At 41.7% G+C, this 15,561-nt stretch overlaps 1 protein-coding gene across 1 annotated transcript in view; it reads right to left on the bottom strand.

Annotated features, from left to right (window-relative positions):
• The window catches only part of atrnl1a (attractin-like 1a), a gene marked incomplete at its 5' end in the record, with an annotated part of 302,603 nt that overhangs the window by 184,305 nt on the left and 102,737 nt on the right, over nt 1–15,561 (bottom strand). The window contains 2 exons of the mRNA XM_083988807.1: nt 5,701–5,838; nt 7,361–7,609. Of these exons, the coding sequence (XP_083844933.1) occupies nt 5,701–5,838; nt 7,361–7,609 (387 nt within the window). The remainder of the gene's footprint in view (nt 1–5,700; nt 5,839–7,360; nt 7,610–15,561) is intronic.

Below are 15,561 nucleotides of genomic sequence, written 5' to 3'. Positions count from 1 at the left end.
ACAGACCTCCACGTTTCGTATTAAGATCCCATCTCTCTCTTGTAGTGAACTTATAACACGATTCGCTGACAAGGATTTTATCTTTTAATCTTGATTTCCTGCTCCTGACAAAAAGACCACACCAAGTCCTGAGCAGCCGCATCAGGAAACGAGCGCTGGATGAACTGAGCTGAACTTATAAGAGATGATGATGGAGCCTCTTGGCCGATCGCCACAACGTCCTCAAGACCCAACAGCCACCTCTGACTTGCACGTTTTTTGTTTTTTTTTCTTCTGTGGACGACACGGGCGGCGTGATTGAGCGTGTCCGCAGACAGCCAGAGAGAGAGAGCGAGTCAGGTAGTGCAGCAGGGAGAGACAGAGTATCGGAGCGAGGTGGGAGACAGCGAGCTACTGATGTGAATCATGCAAAATTTATGGAAGCAATAAAACTGTTGAGCGTGAGGTGCCGACGGCGGAGCAGCATTATATGCCGGAGCGCCGGGCGGGAAAAGATAACAAGCACGAGAAGAAATAATACAAGCCCAAGTCTTTGCCTGGAAGACGATTCAGAGGGCAGCAGTACAACGCAGCGGCCTAGGTCTCCCGACGGCGATGATACCTCACCGAGCCAGCGGAGAGTTTTCAAAATAAAACACAACGATGAGAGTGAGAAACCAGGTGAAGTCAGGGTTCGTCCAGTAAACTGCACATGTTAAAGGGATAGTTCACCCAAAATTGAAATGTATCTACTCACCCTCATGTGGACTAAGGGCTGTGAGAAGTTTCGGGGTCTCGGCGTAGCAGTGCATGTCCATATAACGGTTGCAAATGGATACCAACTGTCCTCGTAACAAAATGACACACTAAAAAACATCCAAATACCTCCATGCTGCTCATATGTAATGTCTGTCTTGTATTGAAGCCCCGCAATGCGAAATTGTCCCGAAAAAAATGAAATAAGTCTATATTTCAAGCTTGTTTTGTAGTGGAAGCTCCTCTTCCCGGTTCGTCAAATTTGGACGAACCAGGGTTTTTTCGGACATTACATACGAGCAGCATGGAGGTATTTGGATGTTTTTTGGTGTGTCTTTTTGTTACGAAGAAAAGTGGTATCCATTTGCAACCATTATATGGACATGCACTGCTACGCCGAGACCCCCTGTAACTCAGAGAAGCCACGGAGGAGCCTGACGGAAATTTCAATTTTGGGTGAACTATCCCTTTAAAACACCATAACTTCTACTACAAATCTACAAACTAAACAACACATCTAATAATTACTGACTTTCATTAATGGTAGGGGAACTCACTTTCTCTTATGGAGCTAGAGTAGAAAGTGAAACGTCATTAACACATCACACAAACGCTCCATTAGACACATTTCACTCCTGATTATCATCCCTGTAGTTCGCTGTTGATGCCCCGAGCCAAGGAATCGATTTTTTGTTTATTGAAGGATTTAACCCATCGATTGCCGGATCACTACCTCACCATCTGACGGATGTATCGCAGAGCTCCTTAAGAAGCTGCAGAGCTCAGTAATCCTTTCAGACACTGTCAATGCACTGACAGTGGGGAGCGGTTTGCAATGGAAATATATACAGTATACGTATATATAGTATACGTATATATATATATATATATATATATATATATATATATATATATATAAATCAAAACAGATGAATTTGACTGAAACTGAGGCGATTATTGATCTGTTTTTTATCTTCTCCACAGTACTGTTTCCATCTCTACTGAAAGAGAAACATGTAGGGATGTAACTCACAATCAGTTTTGATAATGATTCCTCTTTGGATCATTTTTTTCAATTACTTGGTTGAAATGTGACGCCGGCAAAGTGGTTGTGTTATCCAGACAGCCCAAATGTATTCAATTAACAACATGAAAAAATAAAGGAAGAAATCACTTTATGTGGTTCAATTAAACGACTAATTAACTACCGGCTTTGGCTCTAATAATAATAATAGTAAGACTTGAGTCGCAGATTTGAGGAGCAAGACTCTGGCAGAGTTACGTGGCCACAGCACATTAACACCCTGACACAGACACATAAATCCACCTTAAGTCACTTGTCCTTAAACACAACAGTTAATGTGCCATTAAGCAAACAACAAACCAACTCAGTGACACGGCTGTGGTCGGTCGCTCTAAACTGCAGGTGTAATACGAACTGAGCGAGTAGCCGCCCCGTGATAAACGTTATTAAAGGGACATTTGTGTAACTTCTCCTGTTATCTATTCACATTCAAAAGTATGTTTTTCATTAATCAGTAATCCCCCCCCATCAAAGAACTGAAGTGTTCCCGTAAGCTCAAACCAGATGTCATTTTAGTCACAGAAGTCCAGAGAAAGCTGGTAAAACGTGGGTCAAATAAACAATGTGACATCGCCATGACAACATATTGTCACGTGTATTGTTTTGCCTCGTGCTGACGGACCACTTGTTTACATAGAGGCTTGTTTATGTCGTTACGTGCAGCGGCTGTCGTCCGTCTGCTGTCTGCCCGATTTCACGTGAATGCAGCATGAAAAATACGATTGAGTTGCTTGCGATGTACAACCACAACGCTAGATGGGAGGAATTCCTACACAATTTAAGAGGAAAATGTTTAGAAAACGTCGGTGCTGCTGTAAAAAAAAAAGGAAAAAAAAGCAGCAGAACAAAAGCTCCCAGGATGAGCATAAAAACATGCAGCTTTTCTGTCAAGACTCTGAAACACGTCCTCTCCTCCGAGGGCCTGAGAGTCCAAACACACATCCATCATGTTGTCAGCTGCAGCTCTCTGGTTTGGTGTGGGTGCGTTTGATTTCGTATGTATGCAGGACAAGGTTAATGGTACAGTCAGAGAAAAGGGACACTAATGCCACGCACACACATACACACAGAGAGACACACACACATCATCCAGATTTGACAAGGTTAGTTAATCATCTGTCACAGGGACGTGGGGACGGACAGACTCCCCTCTCCTCTGCCTGTCCTCCATCTCTTCCTCTCCATCCAACCATCCCTCCATCTCCTCCTCCTCCATCGTTGTCTCTCCATCCAGGAGCAACTGTCCTTTTCCACTGATATTAACCTTGTATATCTCACCACATGATTTTATCTCTTCTGTTCTGTCTGCCTGTCTTTGTCTCTGTCTCTCTGTCTCCTCCCCACCCTCTCTCTCTCTCTCTCTCTCTCTCTCTCCCTCTCACTCTCTCACCCCTCCATCTTCTTTACAACCCTATGAACCAAGGCCTTCTCCTCTCACTGGTAGCAGCAACAACGCTGTCTCTCTATCATTCAGCGGCCTAATCAGCTACACATCATCGCCTCCCAGCCGTTTAGCCCAAGGTAAATCTACGGCTCCTTTTCTATAAAGAGAAATAGAGAGAGGTGGAGATTAAAAAAAAAGAAAAAAAAAGGATGAATGGACGGATGGATGGATGGATGGATGAACAGAGGAGGGAGGGTTTAAGACAGAGTCAGACAGAGTGAACTGTGAGGGAGGATGACAGAGGAAGTAAGAGAGGGGAAAATGAAGGGATAACCGAGAGGAGGTGAAGGTAAATGGATAGAAGGAGGATGGAGGTGGACGGGCGGACGCAAGGAGGAGGAGACCGGTGACACACGTCTGCCTACAAATCCAGTTTAACCAGCGCATTACTGGGGAGAAGAGAGGAGAGGAGAGGAAGGGGAGAAAAACGAGAAGAGAGAAGAAGTCAAGGACAGGGAGCTTAATCAAACAGACGAGAAAAGAAGAAGAAAGAAAAATAAATGAGATTTATGGACAAGAACGAAGGAAAGAGCAAGAATACAAAGGAAAAGAATAGGGGTGGGGAAAAAAATCGATTCACATACATATCACGCTATCTTTTTTGATCGATTTTTTTTTCAAAAATCGATTTTTTTGAATTATTTTTTTTTTTGAATTTTTTTAATTATTGTGCAATGTGCATTTGTTAGAGTACAGGTTTTGAAAAGGGTTTAAGTTCACTTTATAATTGAGTATATTTTTTATTATTTATAGGCTCCTACTGTATTTGTGTGCAGACAAATGTTAAAAATGCAGACTAAAAATCGAGAGAACCGGCAATATCGTAGAATCGCAATTTAAATCAAATCGCCATCCAAAAAATCGTAGAAGAATCGAATCGGGAGAAAAGCATATCGTCCCAGCCCTAGAAAAGAGAAAAGGGAACAGAGAAGGAAAAGAGAGGGGAAGGAAAGGGTTGGAGGTGAGAGAGTGAGAAATGTATAGCAAATGAATGAAGAGGAATGAATAGTAGGTAAGAGGATGAGAGAAGATGGGATGAGAGGAAGAAGGAAGAGATGACAATAGATGAAAGAGAGAGAGGGATAGGTAAAGTGAAAAAGCCATAAAAGCAAAGGAAGCATAAAAGAGGTGTGAAGAATGGAACGTGGGCAGAGAAGCAGCGGGGAAATGTGACAAGGAGGATGTTAAAGAGAGGGATAAGAAGAAAAAAAATACAAACACACAAATACACAAAGTGGCAGGATGTAGAGCAGAGAGGAGAGAAAATGCAAAGAAAGCTGAAGAAGAGGAGAGAGTGCATCAGAGTCTGTCCTGTGCGGAGGCGACGAGCGACGAGCGGCGGCGGCGGCGTGCATCTATCAGCGCCCCACTCGCTGCGAGAAGCCGCCAGGGACGCAGACACCAGTCAACTCAGGAAATAAGAAAATGATTAAGAGCGATTTAATGTCACGCTGCCGTCAAGCCAAAACGCACATCTGTCACAGCGAGACTGATGCTGCTGCTGCTGCTGCTGCACCTCCTTCTCTCCCTCTCTCCCTCCCTCCCTCTCTCGTAGTCCAGCAGTCGCTCACTCATTTATTACACTCTGATGTGTTTCTGCCATCGAGGCCTGTATGTATCACACACACCGTCCCAAACCGACCGAGCCCCCCTGAGCCTTCAAACCCCCTCCTCCCATCCTCGTTCTCATGCTGCTGCTGCTGCTGCTGCTTCTGCTTTCTATCATCCGACTCGCACGTATAATCTGCTGTTAACAATTTCAGCTCTGGGACTTGTTCTTGTTGTGATTATATCCATATGAAGCAAAACAAAACGTGGAAAAAAAAAAAAAACTGCTGACTAGTCGACTCCAAAGCAGGAAAATATGGATACACATCACGTCTGAACATGTGTGTGTGTGTGAGTGTTTTCCTGCATCAGCACCGACTCTAACCTCTCTGCTGCTATGATGCATGAGAAATTACAACACAGCTCCTTCCCACAGTGTCTTCTCTCCACACTGTACTTGGACTTGTACTTCCTTTTATTATTTTTTTGTTTTAACTTCCTGTTTTCTGCCGGCCACCACTACACTACACAGGCTCTGTTGGAAATCAAAGCTCAAGCTCGGACTCACGGCTTTTAAACGCTGCCCCCATCAGGTTGTTTGTGTCCATTACAACGTTTCAGGCTGCTGCTGATGCACCTGTCATGTAGTTAGTGATGTTTATGAAGGGATGGGGTGTAGACAGAGACAGGACACAGTAGAAACATCCATAGTTTTTTAGTTGCATGCATCTGTAGTGGAGTTTTTTTTTTTTTTTTTTTCCCATTCATTCAAGTCTTAAAGTGACAGTTTTCAGAAAAAAATTAAATTAATTGTTCAACATTTTCATGGAAAATGAACAAAAGGCTGGACCCCCCCCCTACTCCCCCCCTGACCCCTTCTTGTACTCACCGTTGCATTTCCCTCCGTTGATGGGGTCGCCATAGTAACCGGGCATGCAGCTCTGGCAGTGCGTCCCCGCTGTCAGGTTCCCACAGCGCTCACACACGCTGCCGTTCACACACCTGCTGTGACCATTACACTGACAAGCTGAGAGGAAATCACACACACACACACACACACACACACACACACACACACACACACACACACACACACACACACACACACACACACACACACACACACACACACACACATTAAATACAGTCAGTCTCATATAGCGGCCCTAATAACTTCACAGAGGTTATAATGATAAGTTATATTTGAAACCAATTAAAAAAAAGGTGTTGACTCAAGTTCATCATGATTCTGAAATTCGTGGTGTTGGTTTCATAACAACTGAGTTTTTTGACACTAAAGGGATAGTGCAACATTTTAGCTGCTCAGTGCATACAATGTAGGTGAACGGTACAGGTGCCCTGTCCCTCATCAAACTCATCAAATAAATAATCCAACAACTCCGAAACGCTCTGGTGGACAAGTTGTGACCTGCACATTCACCACGCTATGAGATAATCATGTATAATCATGTGTGATTATGTTACGACACATGAAGCAAATACTTTGAACTAAGGAAAAAGAAAAGAAGGTTCCACCGCACACAATGGGGTACATTCAATTAATTTATTGTTAAAAACAGCACCTGGAACCTTCTTTTCTTTTTCCATGGTTTTTGTTCCTGATACCACCTGCACCAATGTGGAGTTTTATCTGTGCTGTGCAGGGGCAATCTCTTCTCTACTTTGAACTAACTTGCACTTTTAAAATCCCTCCGCCCAGCAGCCGTGTCTGGAATGTAGTTCCAGCTGCATTTGCCTAAAAAAAAAATCCTTCTTGTAATGTTACATTACTGTAATTTTTCATAGCATGGTGAATGTACAGGTCACAACTTGCCCACGAGCAGGGTTCCTACACATTTGAAATTTCCAAATTCCATACTTTTTCCAGACCCGAATTTCCAGACTTCTCGGTAAAAGAAAATCAAATAATTTGTGATATTTAAGTAAATACCTGTAGACGTGCATAATATATAAAAAAAAGCATACAATTTATCATTTGTTTTCATTATTCTGAATGGGTATGCCATTATGCAACCAAATAATTTCCAGGAGATTGTAGCTATAGTTACAATAGCGCATACAAAATAATTAATCCAAATAACTTCAGATAAGACCAAACCAAGATAAGATAAGATAAATAGAATAATTATATTTCCATACAATAGTTTCTATTTTCCATACTTTTAAAGACCTGGAAATGTATAAAATCAAATTCCATACTGTTCCATACTTTCCATACTTGCGTAGGAACCCTGCACGAGAGCGTTTTGGAGTTGATGGATTGTGTATTTGATGAGTTTGATGAGGGAAAGGTAAAAGTACTGTACGCCTCCGTTGCGTTAGCTGAGCAGCTCGCGGCTCTGCTCCGCCGTTCTAAAAACAACTTGCACCGACAATTAAAGGTAATGAACCTACTAACCCCTAAGACTATAGGGATTATGGCAATAGGAGAATTTGCCAAAACGTTGAACTATCCCTTTAACCTGACTGATATCAGCATGTAGATGTGTTCTGAGCCTTGACCCGGTCCAGCGGGGTCACTTTCTCACCCGGACACTGGATGAAGGCCCAGTTGTAGCCTCTGTCCGACGTGCACAGACTCTGGTCCAGCAGCATGTCCCGGTCCCTCAGCCTGTTCTGGTCTCTGGACCCGGTCCTGGGGTGTGCCGGCTTCAGCGGCCCCCGGTACGAACCCTCCATGCAAACGCCTTTACCGGTGTTACTGGGGTCGCCGCACCAGCCGCACTCGGCTCGCTCCAGACAGTCGGCACACGTCCGCAGACCTGAACAGTTCTGGGCTGGAGGGTGAAAAAAAGAAAGAAAGAAAAGAAAAAGAACAAGTTAGACAAATGTGTTTGGTTTCTTGTTTCGCTCACACATGGAAATAGAAACTTGTGTCGTTACGCTCGAGTATAAAACGAGTTGTGAGACATTTTCTATCTTTGATAATTGTTCACAGCAGCATGAAACGGCCTCTTTATTCCCCTGTCAGACCAGAAAATGGCTCAGCGGTAAGAAGCTGCTCGCAACAACACATTTATAAATCAACCTGTGTCAAGCACAACACACATGTTTATACACACACACACCTACAAACACAGGGCAAGTCACTGTTTCACAGTTTATGACAGTTTTCCATCTGACAAGGTCATATTTTTGTGATAAACTGGATTAAATATTGATAATGTGTGCTCGGCAAATTGGCCTTCCCGGCGACATAGATCGATCTAAAATCGTTTAAAATAGTAAAAAAAATCTATTAAATCGATACTAGGAAATTGCACATTGGAGATAAGCACGGCAAACGTTAAATGGATGCTTTTTTTGTTTGTTTGTTTATTTAAACTTTTATTGACAAAAACACGTACATTAAACCAGCCATAGGCGGCCAAATGTCTGACCCATGAGTCCTCGACGGTACTGGCTCTGACTCACCCGTCTTAATATGAAACTAAGTGAGTAACATGAGAGACAAGGTGCACACTGCTCCACAGTACGTTATTTCAATCTCATCTCACCCCACACAGGGGGTTTCTCAGTTGTACAGATACTGACAGCTGTATTATGTGAACATTTTGCAGATGGTTTAAAAATGCTGCACTAATGGTAGCATATTGATGACATGCATATATATAAATAAGTAGAAAAGTTGCTCCTGTGTGTCTCTTGCTATAGTGTTATTAATAATTTGTTTTTTACAGTTGTGAATATCAGAATATATTCAACACACCTGGGAGCTTTTGAACTACTGCTCCCTTCTCATTGTCTTCGACTGTCCAGTATCCAGGTATTTATTCCACAGTCACACTGGTTGAATATTTGGCAAACCACAAGTCGTGAAATCGAATTGAATTAAAAAGAATCATTACATCCCAAATCTTACACTGTTCCTGTGTTGATCATTAAGAAGAAGATACAAGACATCTACATCTACATCTAGTTTGTTATTTCCTTACATTTCTCTGTGGAGCATGTTGGTTTGTGGTGTTCTTATGGAAAATGTCCACACACACACCGTTTAAATAATAAATCTGACCACATCCTGTCCTTCACACTGCTATGTGGTTAATCCCAACAGCCTCAACTGAAGTGTAAACACAATAAAAACCTTTAACGATGTAATCTGCCTCCTCTAATGTACTTTGCTTCTTCTGTTTTCACATTCTCTCTGACCCCCAACATCTATAAAGAAATTGACTTTCCTTCCCCAGCTCTGGAGGAAAAAGCATTTGTATTCATAAAGTGGACGTGACATTCAAAAACGTTTTACTGGTGCAAATTAAAAATGACACTTTTTTTTAGCGTGGCGTGGCATTCAGTGCTTGTAAAGGAAAACTAGAATCTCCATACTGAAGCTGCCTTTTGTTCGGAGTCGACAGGTGACAGGAATAAAAAATCAAGTGTTTTCCCTGAGAAGTTAAACTACAGTATACAACTTGCTTTTTTGTTTATTTTGTTAGTTTTTTTGGAACCCCTCAGTCTTGGCTTTGCTTGCTCTCGACATCAAATCGTCATAATAAATTTCAGGCTACAAAGCGAGGGTGGTAAGAACACGCGCTCGCATAGAAAGGTAAGGTAAGGCTCCGTAAAAAAAAAGCCCAAAAAGGTTGAGGGAAGCGATCCTTGGTGTTGTTTCTTATAGCCTGGCGAGATGATGATTCAAATGCAGCATCAAGTCGAATTAGCATTTTCACCACAAGTTTGCATCTCTTTTGAACAGGAGCCATTTCCATAAGCCACAGATGTTGTAGCTGAACCTGGATCTCTCTCTCTCTCTGCCTGCTACAGTAGCTACTAGCTCTGCTTGAAATACAACCCCCCCCCCCCCCCAAACACCACCACCATCACCCCCCTTCTCTTCTGCTGTGAATGTGTTTGCAAGCTCCTCCGTTGCATTATTCAACTGCAGCAATGCTGATTCATTTGTTCTCCCTCCCTCTTTATAATTACAAACTTCTGCTCTCCCCTTCTCAGATTCACTCTTTATCTCCTCTCTGCCACATTTTTTATCCTCCTCTCCTGCATCTTATTTTCTATTTCTATTCACTAAGCCGTCTTCCCCTCTTGCTCTCGCTCAGTGCTGCTTTCTTCACCATTATCCCCCCCCTCCTCTACCTTCCCCTTCCCCGTCTCCCTCCCCTCCCTCCGTTCATTTCCTGCCATTTTGATTTAATTAGATTTTTTTCTGGATTACTTTAAAACACTTTAGGCATAAATAAAATCACAAAGGATGGGACTCTTTCACTTTTTTTTTTCTTCATCTTCTCTCACCGCGTTCCTCCCTCTGGTTTTCACTCTCACCGCCCCTCTTACTTCCTCCCCTCTCCCTTTTTTATTTTTCCCTAACAACTCACTGGATCTCCACTATAGTCACTCACGAGTTCAAAGAGAGGCAGTTCAACAGAATATCCCTAATCCACCACACAGTAGGGATTCCTTTGCTAGAAAAGCACATATTTACATACCCAAGAGCAGCCTTTAATATCCAATAAATACAGTACACCAGTCCTATTTATCATTTTAAAATATGATTTTGAATGGAGGAAAATTGGTCGCTGCTCCTTGTAACTCCCACGCTTTTCCTTCCACCAAACCTTCACATTTTAATGGAACTGACGTATTTGCTTCACTTTGATTTAATGGATCCAATTTGCGGCCGTTTAGCGACGGCTAATTTGTGTCCCTCCAGGTCAGGTTTATTAAACTCACAGTGCCAGCCCACAGTTTAGCTTCACTCATAATGATCGAGTAACGCTCAGCGGGAACTCGCTTGACACTTTACCTCCCTTCATATCAACGTGAGCCCTTCCCACACCTGATGTGAAACAGCTGCATTCCTCATCAACTTCTTAACAAAATCGATGCATTCCGCGTGCGTTATATAAAATATCTAAATACAGACAACGAGGGACGACGTCTTAATGGAAAAACCTGGAGCAGTGAAGCTGTTCTGGCAGCATGTCCCTTTAATTTGTCACCGACATCAATGGGATGATGACAGAAGAGGCAGTTCCAACTTACTAAATCTATTTTCTATTCTTGGACAATGAAAAAATGCCCCCAAAAATAATTTAGATTAAACTTTGGATATTTTATAGCTCAACTATGTTTGTCGTCCACTGTATATTGTCGTGTTTTGGTACTCAAGACCAGTTCTTGAGACCACATTTTCAAAGTCTTGGACTTGTCTCGGAATGGATTACGTTTTTACTTGGTCTTGTCTCGAGCTTGACACTTTTTTTTAAAACCACAAATGTCTCTCTCTGTCACTCGCTCACTTTGGTCTATGTGATGTTATTCAATAACTTTAAGATAATTAATCAGCTTGTGTAACCACCTGGAAAACTTGGTGGCAACAGTGTCAACAGTGGGAGGAGACGTCAGCAGGTTCTGTGCTGCTGTGTTATTCTCAATGCAAACTGTGTTTCAATTAAATATGGTATAGGTTTTATATAAAATTACCTTTTTCTTTTTATCTTAGGAATAATGTTAATATCAAGCCACATGATTATTATGAGTACTGGCACTGAATACAGTAATGGTTTTGAAAATGGTCTCGGTCTTGGACTTGATCTCGACCCTCGACCCCCTCAAAGTCTTGGTCTTGACTCGGTTTTGATACGCTGTGGTCTCGGTCTTGACTGGGTCTCGGGTTAGGTGGTCTTGACTACAACACTAGTATTGCACAATAATTCCTATTCTGTTATATGTATGAATGAGTGCATTTTTGTCCAGCTAGTTCCACTGCGATTGATTTTTTTTTTTTTTTTAAACATGCTTTATTTACTTCTTCTCCTGCAAAATTTATCGAATCTTACCAATTTTGATTCTCAACCCCTGCACTTAACCGTGGGTCCTGTGCCTTTGCTGCCTGGGGCTGTGGGTGGGCCCGTGCTTGTTCCTTAATGGGTCCCTAGCCCCCTGTGAAATATGTACTTTCTAGTTTTTTTTTTTTAAATCAATTTCAAGAGAAAGGAGCTTATATTATGATCATTACTTAAATCTCATAAACACTGAGCTCTGGAGATGTGGTCTGGCTTTGCAAAGCAATTACTTCAAAACAACTGGGAACTTATTTCACCACAGAAAACGCTAAAAGCTACAGAATCACATTCCAACCGAAGTTTGTTGTCTCGTCTCTGCAGGGCTGTAGAGGGCTCTCTCACGTGGTCGCACTTTTATCACCGTTATGGGGCTGATGTGAGGAAGATGAGAGCGCTCACGCCACAGAGAGCGACATAACACTCACACCTCTCACTTATGAAATATATCCTGCTGCAGATTTTAATCTCCGCACACAGGCTGCCTCCCTGAACACGCATTGCAAGGGGCATTTGCTGCTCTTGACTGCAATTCATTTGAGAAACATGTCAAAATCTGTAAGAGCGAATGGATTGAATAATTCAAGCTCCAGCCTCCACGCCACAAATATGATGAAATAGGCCCCGAGGAGGTAAAAGCACATGAACAGGAGTGAGAGACGGAAGCAAAAAACAAATCCCTGCATGGGCTGAAAACATGAAGTCCTTAGATGTTCACTTACATAACTGTGGTTTGTGCAAATATCATTTACCTGACATGGTCTCTCTGTCTTACTGGTCTTTTTCTTTTCTATTTTTAGCAGCATTTCCAATTATCTGGCTTCAATTGAGCTCCACATGGAAAGAATTAGGAGGTTGTTGTCTGATGTAGCCGAGTGGACTTGGGCTAGATGAGGATGAGAGGGAGACAAATGGAAACAGGTGCATGAAGCATGTGCCCTGAGGGTTTTACAGGCTTTAGTTGAAGTCTGTAGCACCTTGTACCATTAGCTCCAGGCTATTCAAAGAGTAACTGTCCTTTTGGATGCAGTCTACATTTCCCAGGAGAATTAAGAACATATTTTATGCCCGAAAACCGAACACATGTTCTAACCGCGCTCCAGAGATGAAACTGATGACTTCTGGCTATTTTTCCTCCTGTGTGAATATTCGTCGAGATAAAAAAAATAATGACAATGATTTACCAACTTTAAGCTGCTCAGATGCTTGTGTTCCTGTAATTTCTTTTTAAAACGGGATGATTACTCTGACTTTCACTCTGTGTACATACACAGCTCTGTGTAAACACTTTCCTGTGCTCACGACAGGAGGTGAGCAAAGAGGCATAACTGTAATTTAATTTCCATTTATTGCATTTCACTGCAATTAAATTATGAGTTAGGGCTGGCTAATTTAACACATGCATGACAGAGAACGATGCTCGATTCAGTGGAAAGTGGAAATTCAACAGATAAATGTTGCCTTGCTGACAACAATGTCTTAATCGAACAACTATTTTCTTGAAACTGGAACATAATTGGTCTGTTCATATGATTTGTTGACTGTAAAGATTACCCATGAATTACATTATTTTTTCTCAGTAACAGCTGTGGTGTTGGTGCAATGTGTCTGAACAAGTGTGAGGATGGAGCAGCAGAAAGGTCAATACTAGGTTAAGTTTTTGAACTTCATCATATATGGTGTATTTATATCTGAAAAATAGCAGATAGCAGTAGAATAGAATAATAGCTTTACAACAAGCTTATCAATAAACATTTCTGTTCTGTGAGCAACACTGCAGAGAAGCTGCAAAACTGCACCACTAATTAAGAGAATACTTTAAAGGTCCCATTATGGATAAACTGAGATGTCCACGTCTTTGTTGATTATGGATAAGGTTTAGGTTCAATATTAATACCGTCAAAGTATTAAAGCCTCAGTCCGAAGTGAAGTACACACAGCCTGTATTCAGAAACTGTGCCTTAAAACCAGTTGATAGGACTTCTGTGACTTTGTGATGCCACAACACAGCAGTTACCACTCTTGCCCAACATCCAATGTTGTAGGGTTTGGTTTGGTTTTACTCAACTCTTCTATATTGGAAAACAGTCAACCAATCAGAGGAGAGGCTCTTTGACCTGTTGGCAACCTGTTGCCAAAATAATAAAGTCAAGGAAGTCTCAAAAATATATTGATTAACTTCTACCTACTTCATGTATATGAGAATGAATAGAAAAAAACATAAATGTAATAATTAGGTCAAATCCAAGAGGACAGACCGAGCCACAAATCATCAGCAGCCATCCTCTCCTCACTGAGAGCCTTGATGCCTTTTACACATATGTTTCTACTCTACTTTGTGTTTGTGCCTTTACCAAATATGGCTCTGCTGAAATCAGTCCATCAGCTGTCGTCACTGACAGAAATAACCTGGAGGATAACTAAACACAACACATGACAAATGTTTCAAGGAACTTTAGCAACCACTGTAGCAGCATAGAAGAAAGAAGAAGAAGAAAAAAAAAAACGGTTTGTTCCTGCAGAAGGAATTTTCATCTTCTCAAAAATGTCCTCAGCACAATCGTCGTCGGTGCCACATTCAGTTCATCTAACCAGGTTTGATATGTGGTGTCCCTGGACGGCTCGTATCATCCGGCTTCATCTTGTGTAATCCATTTGCTCCTACAGTGGTTGACAGTTAGCATCGCTGAAGCCAGTAGCATACAGATCTGTAAACCCCCACATACATAATACATCAAGTGCAGGAGCCATAAGCTGCCTTCCCTTCTACTGTGCTAGCATGTGAAGCTACAAAACAGCACATATCATGTGGGACACACACACACACACACACACACACACATCTTGTGAAGATTGCCTCAGAGAAAATAAGGCTATTTCTCTGCAGCAAAACCAATATCAACTAAAACAACATGACCATCATCTATACTCACTCTATGTGTGTGTGTCTGTGTGTGTGTCTCACTCTCTATGTCTGAGTCTAATCCAATACACCTGTATATAATCCCATCTTTGTGCTGTGGCGGGGCAGGAAGGTGTTTGAATGCTGCAGTTTGTGCTGACTTTTATTTTGGAGGAGGATGTTTGTGGAGGGTTTTAATGACTGATGTTTAACCCTCATATAAATACAGTACATCCTAATTTCAGGATAATACGCCGAAAGCCTGTGCATATTCTCATTTGTCTCAATACGCCGAAACAATTAGATTCCCACTAGTGGGATGACACTAAGTCCATTTACTCAACTAGGTACAACACTAAGATATTTAACTTGGAGTTTATCGACATCTTTCTTCTTTTTCTTTCCATCTTAATAGAGTTCAATAAGAAATAATAATAAAGTTAAAAAAAATAAAGTAATTTTTACATCACTTCATGTAATCTCCATCTGTAGTTACTACATACAAAGCATAGACAAGTTTATAAAATATGATGCATCCTTTCAGATCAGACTACACAAACAGACATAAATTAATTTAAGTAACCATTACATTATGTTTATTGATCAATCAAACACAGACAAGCTACAGTATGTTCTTCTCCAGAATGAGAACTACATACTAGCTATATAACATTTGTACTATACATTTACCTAAAAACCAATGTACTTATTTACTGTTCTGCTGTAGCACCTGTGTTATTGTCTTTGTGCAGCAAACACCACACTCAGAACTCGAGCATGTAGGTTTGGCAGAGCGTCAACAGCTACTATTGTACCGAGTGTCAACAAAAAAAAAATGTCACTGTCCAAATGTGTGGAGTGCAGAGATATTCCTTTGGACAGATACATGTGGAGGAAGGCAGCAGCAGCAGCAGTGTGTGTGTGTGTGTGTGTGTGTGTGTGTGTGTGTGTGTGTGTGTGTGTGTGTGTGTGTTTGTGTGTGTGTGTGTGTGTGTGTGTGTGTGTGTGTGTGTGTGTGTGTGTGTGT

This window comes from Trachurus trachurus (genome assembly GCF_905171665.1).
Source record: "Trachurus trachurus genome assembly, chromosome: 15".
Taxonomy (NCBI): domain Eukaryota; kingdom Metazoa; phylum Chordata; class Actinopteri; order Carangiformes; family Carangidae; genus Trachurus; species Trachurus trachurus.
This window is presented reverse-complemented; position numbering and strand designations above follow the sequence as displayed.